Source organism: Lynx rufus, unplaced genomic scaffold (genome assembly GCF_022079265.1).
Source record: "Lynx rufus isolate CCGP_SWC_20201006 ecotype Redwood Valley unplaced genomic scaffold, mLynRuf1.p SCAF_6, whole genome shotgun sequence".
In the NCBI taxonomy this organism is placed as follows: Eukaryota; Metazoa; Chordata; class Mammalia; order Carnivora; family Felidae; genus Lynx; species Lynx rufus.
Window position 1 is genome coordinate 47,770,632 of NW_025814878.1, and position 9,369 is coordinate 47,780,000.

Below are 9,369 nucleotides of genomic sequence, written 5' to 3' on the forward strand. Positions count from 1 at the left end.
GTAGACACTAGAAGCCAAGGAATGCTTTTATTTTGCATTTGTGGCACATCACTGTCTCACTTAAAGGAGGATATTGCTGTAGATTCCTAAATGTATCTCTGACCAATTTGGAAATGATCAGAGCAGTACTTTTAGCATGCCAACACTGATTCATAAGGTGATACAATACAGATACAGTGTTTCTGTGGTACTGTCGACATTTGCTAAGAATTTTCATATTGTGAAAATGAGTGTCTTAGTATTACATGCTACTGAAGAAATAGATGTTATGTCAGAGATTTGCAGCGGTGTTGTCATGGCAGAGGCTGTTGCTGTCTTTTTCAAAATGCTGATTAGGAGAATTGTTGAGAGGAAAGAACTGTTAGTTCCCATGTTAGTTTTTCCAGCCACACCTTCACCAAAGGCCTGTGAGGTTTGTGCTGTGATTAGCATCTACATCTGCTTTTTAAACAAGGCTATTTGCTATCGGCAGTTCTGTGTCTTAGAATCGGGATTGGCCAAAACGTATTCAAAGTCTGTAATTAATTTTCTTCAACAGCAACAGATAAGGCATAATTGAAATAACATTTAGGAAATTATGAAATGCAGTTAGTTTGGCTTATGATCACCCTATTGAAGACCTGTAGTAGCTTTTTAAAATCAATACCTGCTAGAAGATAGGGTAGTAGCTAATTTGTCATGTTGACTAGGAAAAGAAGTATTCAGAAAATGAGTTTTCCAGAAAATTAGCCTTTTAGAAACCAAGAATACTATTGCATAACAACAGTGATATCCAAAAGGACCTTTAAGGTGTCAAAAACTCTTACAGAGGCTCAAAAGAGTAATAATGACAACTCTAGAACCAGATTTCCTAGATTCAACCCCTGTCTGCACCACTCGCTAATACTAACTGAGCTAGGTACTTGATTTCAAATTACATACATACGTATAATTTATTAATTATTATATGTGATTATTTTATGTTTATAATTATTGTATGTTACATAAACATTATATAGAATTTGCTATATATAGAAATATATATAATTTATAAAATCATCTCCTTCCTGCCTGAATCTGGACTAGGATATGGTGGAATGGAGTCTTAGAGCTCATCAGTTGATATTCTTGTATCTCTCTCCTGTACCTCATCTATTAAGAAACAGAGCAAAGGACATTGAGTAAGCCTTCAAATATGGAGAATAAGTTGATGTGAGTCTAGAATAGCACTCACTATATTTCCCATTAAATTAGTCGATCAGTCCTTTTTGGGAAAGACTTGATTTTTTTTTTAAGTATATCAGTGTCTCCCTTCCCCCAGTCTTTTCTTTCACTTCCTCTCCTTTTCCTTCCTACCATTTTCCTTTCTGCCCTTAAGGAATGGCACAGACCTCTCACAACTTCTTCATCTTAATAGGAAATTGACCCTGGTAGTCTGGATGTGAGCTGGGTACAATTCTATTTGATCCGGAACTAGACTTAGGTAAAATAATGAAATTGGAATCTTGAATGTCAGAGACTTCTTTCCATTCCTTTCGTTTCTTCAGTTTATCTTCTCTTCCATCTCCAGTTTTCTTGCCAGACTGGTACCTCATCAAGGAATTAATGTAACCTCAACAATAAGAGATTATTAGCATAATTGGTCTATAATCCATTCCCAAGAATGTTTACTTTTAGTTAACATCCTGCTTTAAAACACATAGTTTTTCACTCTGAAAGAATGTCTAAAGGAACTGTGAAGGAAGGTTTTTTGCCCACTGAAGGGAAGGAATAGGGGAGACAGTGATACAAGTATGACCATTAAATTTGGCTGTAGGGGTAGACTTTCAAAGACTTGAAAAGTATATAGGACCATTGGGAAAGGTCTTTGCTATACTTACAGGAAAATACTCCATTCTGAAACACTGATAGCCACTTTCTTTGAATTCTAAACTATTGTTTTATGATAGTTCAGTATGTAAAGTATATATTTGGTATAGAAACAAAACCAAAATAATAGAATTCAACCTCTTTGTTTTGAGGTCCATGTGCTATCAGTCTTGTTATTAAAAATATGTATATGCCACCCACATGTTGCTAATTTAGTTAAAATAAAGTCCTATAAATGGAATTGCTAAGTTTTTTCTCTCTCCTTACAGATAGTAACAAAATATATGCATCTTACGCACTTTGCTCTCCCCTACCTCACCCCCCTGATGCACACTCAATATATATCTTGGAGGTCTTTTAAAGCCAACTCATACAGAATTGCTTCATTCTCCTTGTAAGGACTGCATATAATTCTAGTCTGTGGTCATACTACATTAAAACAGTCCTGTTGATGAGAGCTCAGGTTGTTTTATATTTTGTACTATTACAAACAATGTTGCAGTGATTATCCTTTTACCTATGGCATGTCTATGAGTACAGGTCAGCATTTAAATTGAAATTGTTGACTCAAAGGATTTGTGACTTTTTAATTTCAATCATTATTACAAACTACCCTCTCTATAAGTTGTAGTGATTTACACTTCTTATGTATTCCTTGATCTTACTTCCTCACACTTCACAACACTCCCATGAGAAATGTATAAGTAACGAATATTTATCCACCTCCTCTTCAGCACAGCCTACTATTAAACTTTTGATCTTCAGCAATCTTTTAGGTGAAAAATAGTATCTCAGTGTAGCTAACTTAAAGTTTTATTGTGAGGTTGACCATTTTTCAGCCATTTCTTGGAACTGTCCATGTCCTTTGTACATTTTTCTATCAGGTTGTTGTAGGTTTTCTTACTGATTTGTAGGAGTTTTCATGTACTCAAGAAATTTAGCCCCTTTGATATAGAAACTGCAAATATATTTCCCGATTTTCTGTTTGCTTTTGAGTTTTTTATATGTTTATTTTTCCCATGTGAAAGTCTTTATTTTTATGTCATCAGATTTACTAGTTTTCTATTTTACGACTTCTGGGTTTTATGACATTCTTAGGCCTAACTTCATTCCATGAGTGTTTTCTTCCAGCACTTACGTTTTTTGGTTTGGGGTGTTTGTTTGTTTTTTTTTAATACTTACCTCTAATTTAAGTATGATTTATGGTTCTAACTTTACTTTTTTCTGAGTGGCTATCTAGTTGTATCAAGATCATTTGTTGAATAATCCATTTCTCCTCCATCTGAAATACTACATTTTAACACAGTACAGTCCCAAGAATAGTAGTGTCTCTCAGGTATAAAAAGAGTGATAAACTCTTGAAATGGGCATTTTCCTAAAATGCATTTTATTTAAATAATATAGTGAAGAAATGAAGAGGGGTAAATATTGAATGTAACCTTAACATTTTGCCCAATATATCTTGATATCTATGTAATTGGATCAGAAATTCAGCAGTTAGAAAGGCTAATAGAATCATTGTTTTATATAAATGGCTGCATTTGTGTTAAGATGATGTATTGAATAGAAGGAATGTGGAGGTTTTTTTCTTGCATTTATTACGGGCTAATAAAATTAAGACATGCCTGTGGCCAGACCAGTGAATTGAGTGCCTCCTCTAGTGAAGGGTATAGTTAGAGCATTGCTGTGTTCAGTGTAAGTGTATTGGCAAGTGTATTTGAATCGACATCTTAAGTTATCCCAATAAAGATTTTCTTCAGTTTTGTCCTGCCTGCTTAATTTTTAAAAATCCACTCTGCTCAAAAGGTTTTCATTCACTTGGACCAGATTTTTTGAATTGCTGCCACATATCCTTCTCTGTCTGCAAACCACCCCCCCCCCTTTTTTTTTCTTTAAAAGGAACATCCTGAAGGACTTTTGGAAGCAGTAGAGGGTACAAATAATATTTGTATGTAGTTATATAAGCAAGGGTTTAATATTTAGATGTGTAAACTTCAGGAATTTGGGGGGGGGGGATTTTTTTGTTGTTGTTTTTAGAAACCAGATTGATAGGACATGAGCCTTAAAAAAAAAAGTTATTATTTTAGTTTTGTTTCTCTAATCACACAGTATTGGGGAAAAGATGGACTTTAATACGTACTTGTCACTTTTTGTTAACCACACTACCCTGTCACATCAAATATAGGTTTCTAGTAGACTCTCAAGTACAGGGTTCTAGATTTACTATGTCAAAGGGCAGAAAACCTTTATTTGTTAATCAGTTGGGCTTCTCTAAAATATAAGCAAAATTGATAACATACTATAAATACAAGATTTAAAGCAAACTCGCAAAGTTAGTTTCTCGAAGATTGTTTTACTCAGCCACAGAGAAAACATGCCCTGCAGTATTTTCTTTTATGGATTTAAGTAACTACTTTTTATTTTTCATAGTATTTCTTCTCCTATTGTGAAGTGTTATTGTAGATGTAATAATAATTAACACTCCTTTCAACTTAAGACATCTAGGCAGAGGTTAGTGAGTTTTCATTTCCTGACAAGATACACAGGGGTTGATGTTTTGGTTGGTTGAGTTTTGGATGTACAAACACGTTGGTCTTATTTTGTATCAGTGACAGTCCACAGGGTTGGTTGCTATGTGCTGAACTTTCTGTTCTAGACTTTCTGCCAAGCACTTTATGCAAAACTCTGGTTTTAGTGAAACAGGTTTTATTGTTTTTAGTCTGTGTCGTATTATAAGCTCTTGTCAGCCATATGATGCAAACAGAGGAGTTGGTATGTATATATGGCTATGAAAACAAACCACTAAAACAAGCCTGTCTCTGTTCAACTGGTTGTTTTTCCTCCCATTCCTGTAGCCTCAGTTCATGTTGTTTACTGCTGAGAGGCCTGAGATGGTGTAATTTTCTTTTCTAGGAACTTGGAATTAGAATTCCTCGACCACTAGGACACGGACCAAGCAGATTCATCCCAGAAAAGGAGGTATGTTGTTTGTGAAAGTACATAGTGAACTGTATGCTTTTAAGGAAAAGCTTTCATGACCCACATCTTGGCATCTGAACAACTGTTGGACAACAACATGTTTTACGCAGAGTTGATCGCAGTTAATCATCATGCTTTGGCAGTGAATCTGTGGGATTAGAAAGCTGTTATAGTCATGTTGATTTCTAGTATTTCGTGACGCTTTTCTAACACCCATATTTAATCTAGGAAAGGCAAGACTTGTTTTTGACCAATAATACTCCATCTCTTTATATTTAGATGTTTAGTTAGGTGCATGCTCATAAGCTGAGTTACTTGGTCTTGACCATCTCCACAGGCTGGTGTCAATGCTAGATTGGATGTTTAATTCTAAATATGTAAAACTCCTATGCTTTAGATCTCCTTAAATTTTGGTTCTCCTTAAATTGAGACTAGGCGTTATAAGGAAAGGGTAAAGTCTTTAGAGTCCGTTTGCAAGCTCTGCAAATTTGATAATCTAAATCTGCTTCTTTATCTGGATTCTGGCCAAGTCTGCAAGCAGCCTATCTAGGTGGCCTTTAATGTTCAGCCTTTGTTGTTTATCTACTACCTACTACATAATATTCAACTGTTTATTCTTCTGTCTTGCTACTAGTTGAGTTAAAGTTTCAGAATTATAACCTTTCTCTCAAGCCAAATTTAACCTGCTTGTAGATGACACTTAAAAAAAAGTACGTATGCACTGCATTCTAACACCAATTTACAATTTATGTAACCATGGTTTTCCTCTCTTTCATACAGATTCTCCAAGTGGGAAGTGAAGACGCACAGATGCATGCTTTATTTGCAGATTCTTTTGCTGCTTTGGGTCGTTTGGATAACATTACATTAGTGATGGTTTTTCACCCACAGTATCTAGAAAGTTTCCTAAAGACTCAACACTATCTACTGCAAATGGATGGGCCATTGCCCCTACATTATCGGCACTACATTGGAATAATGGTTTGTAAACATTAAATGAAAAATTCCTTCTGCCTCCTTTATTAATCATTTTAAGAGATGGTTAATGCTTTAAACACAGGGATGAATACTTATATTCTGACTTCTAATTGGATTCCTGTTAGGTAGTATGTGGTTTTCCTCTTACTAAATAAGTATACTCTCAGATGTATCTGTAAAAAGAAACAAGTGTTTATACATTATTAAGAACCATTTTCCATTAAATGAGAATAAAGAAGAACACAGGATCTATTCCACTGTTACAAATAGTTCACATTGACATAAGTGGTACTACTCCTGTTCGATTTGTAAATTATACTCCATTATTTTACGGTTGGCACCTTAATTGAAGTTTGTTAATCTGAGGATCTGAAAGTTATATAAATACAATTCCTAAGGCTCAAATACTTTTATCAGCTATTCAGTTTGTTTTTGGGATATTTCTGAGGTCTTTCTATGGTGTGTGTGATTTTTTTTAATGTTTATATGAAACTGCATTTCTGTGGTTTATGAAAAATTTGCAAACGGACTAATCAAACACTTGCTGTTTTACCCATTATAAAGGAAAAATATTCATAGTTTAAAATTTTAATATTTATAGTTAGATTGATCTTTTTGTTTTCTCTTAAGGCTGCAGCAAGACATCAGTGTTCCTACTTAGTGAACCTCCATGTAAATGATTTCCTTCATGTTGGTGGAGACCCCAAATGGCTTAATGGTTTAGAGAATGCTCCTCAAAAACTACAAAATTTAGGAGAACTTAATAAAGTGTTAGCCCATAGACCTTGGCTTATTACCAAAGAACATATTGAGGTAAGTAGAAGTGTAATGTATCTAAGGTGTCACTTAAAAAAAGATTTTTTTTTAAATAGACTTTAATCTTCAGAGCAATTTTAGGTTTACAGAAAAATGGCACAGAATATTCTCATATTCTACCCTCCTGAGACTCCCCCCAAGTCTCTTTTATTAACATCTAGCATTAGTATGATAACATTTGCTATAATTAAAGAATCAATATTGATCAATTAACTATTAACTAAAATCTGGGGCTTACCTTATGGTTCAGTCTTTGTGTTGTATAGTTCTATGGGTTTTGACAAATGCTAATGTCATCTATCCACCATTACACTATCATACAAAGTCGTTTCACCGCTCTAAAAATCCTGTGGGCTCCACCTATTCATCTCCCTCCCCTTTTCCCTGAAACCCTGCAACTACTGATGTTTTTACTGTCTATAGTTTTGCCTTTTCCAGAATGTTACATAGTTGGAATCATACAGTATGTCATCTTTTCAGACGAGCTTCTTTTACTTATCAGTATGCATTTATGGTTCCTCCATGCATTTCCCATGGAAAATTTATTTTATTTATTACTGAATAATAATACACCAGTGTATGGAGTTACCATAGTTTGTTTGAAAGCCATCTTGGGTTACTTCTGGTTTTGAGCAGTTACAATATAGCTGCTATAAACATTCACATGCAGGGGTTTTTTGGTGAACATAAGTTTTCAAAAAAGGTAAATAATTAGGAATGTGATTGTTGGATTGCATGGTAAGCCTGTGTTTAGCTTTGTAAGAAACTGGGAAAAGGTCTTCCAAAGTGACTGTACCAGTTTGCATTCCCAGAAGCAGTGGATGAGCATTCCTATTTCTCCATATCCTCACCAGCACTTGGTGTATCAGTGTTTTGGATTTTAGCCATTCTGATAGGTGTAAAGTGGCATCTTGTGTATCTTTTTAAAATGCCATTTAAATTAGTGCCTTCTGGTTCTAGGTAGATTGACATTCCCTAAAAGTATCTACCATGCAGTAGAAATGCAACATATTTTTGGGCTTATCTTTCTATTTCATAAAACATTTTCAATACTATTATATAATTGAAGCATCTTATTAAGATATAAGATCTGAAATTGATTAATGTAGTATCTATTATATTGTCTGGTAATGCAAAATTACACAGGATTATAAAACAAATAATGAAGCAGAAGGGATATGATATGCAAGACTTTGAAGAATCGTAGACTTTACCTTAAACATAATTTTTTAAATAATTATAATTTGATGATTTAGGAATATGCAGAGTCAAGTTCAAACTACTGCCTTTAAAATTCCTTGAGACAGTTTGATAATAAAGAAAAACACAGGCATATTTTATACAGTAGCTTCCACTTTAAATACAGATTTATTACATTTAGATTGAGACTTTGAACTAACAGTGAAAGCATTCAGAATCCGGCATCTGAAATATGGCAACTGCTTTTAAACAAAAAGCATTCTATTACATTTTAAAATCAGGATTTCAGAAAATCAAAATAATAATGAATATGTCATTATCAGGTTATGTTAAGCTCTGTTTGTAAATACATAATTCATAAAAAATTATATTAGCAAACTCTGGGTTCTATGTGTCTCAAATTATAATTGTACCCTAGGTTTTATACAGTGACTACTCCTGTTTTTAAGTTTATTTATTTATTTTGAGAGAGAGCACATGCGTGTACCTGCACACATGAGCAGGGGAGGGGCAGGGAGAGAACCTCAAGCAGGCTCAACACTGCAGGCTCAACACTGTCAGCTCAGAGCCTGATGTGGGGCTCAAACCCATGAACCGTGAGATCATGATTTAAGCCGAAATCAAGAGTCAGATGGATGCCTAACCGACTGAGCTACCCAGGTGCCTCCTAATCCTGTTTTAAATAGATTAAATACCAAGATGAACTATTTACTTTTACCAACACCATAACCAGTGTAAAAATATGTTCTTTTTTTTTTTTCTTAAGGGACTTTTAAAAGCTGAAGAGCACAGCTGGTCCCTTGCAGAACTGGTACATGCAGTGGTTCTCCTCACACACTATCATTCTCTTGCCTCATTCACATTTGGCTGTGGAATCAGTCCAGAAATTCATTGTGATGGTGGCCACACATTCAGACCTCCTTCTGTTAGTAACTACTGCATCTGTGACATTACAAATGGCAATCACAGTGTGGATGAGATGCAGGTCAACTCAGCAGGAAATGTTTCAGTAAGTATCTATTATTTGTTACAGGATTAAGACTAATCATAATGATTGCTGCTATATTATTTTTTCATGTGACTTCTTAGAAAACCTACCCTGTTAAGCCTCTCTACCTGTTCATTCAGCAAGTATTTACTGACTGCCTATAAATGCTAAGCAGTAGTTTAGTGCTAAGGGACATATAAAATTATAAGACCCTTTAGGAGGTTACACTCAAGTGTAATTTTAGGATCAGGAGCCACCAGCATATGCCCCATGAGAGCCAGCTAGTATTGAATGGGTGCTGCAGTGAGATGAGGGGAGGCTGAGACCATGCAAGTTAGTGGTGGAGACTCCCTGATGCTGATCACATTCTTTTCCTCTCTTTTGCATAAAAGAAACAGGCTGGTTTCTTAATTATCTTTTAGAAGAGTTAATCAGCCTTTATCTAGAAATTTCTCCTTTTAAAATTCTTTTTCATGTTTAACTTGGCACAAATATATATATAGGTGAAAGTAAATTTATTAAAATGCTTTCTATTCCTTCTCTGGGTTTTATATTTTCTC

At 34.7% G+C, this 9,369-nt stretch overlaps 1 protein-coding gene across 7 annotated transcripts in view; it reads left to right on the forward strand.

Annotated features, from left to right (window-relative positions):
• SESN1 (sestrin 1) overlaps positions 1-9,369 on the forward strand; it is a 116,926-nt gene that overhangs the window by 97,152 nt on the left and 10,405 nt on the right. For all 7 annotated transcript variants that reach the window (XM_047101582.1, XM_047101583.1, XM_047101584.1 and 4 more), the window contains 4 exons: positions 4,762-4,827; positions 5,608-5,808; positions 6,436-6,618; positions 8,588-8,830. In XM_047101582.1, the coding sequence (XP_046957538.1) occupies positions 4,762-4,827; positions 5,608-5,808; positions 6,436-6,618; positions 8,588-8,830 (693 nt within the window). The remainder of the gene's footprint in view (positions 1-4,761; positions 4,828-5,607; positions 5,809-6,435; positions 6,619-8,587; positions 8,831-9,369) is intronic.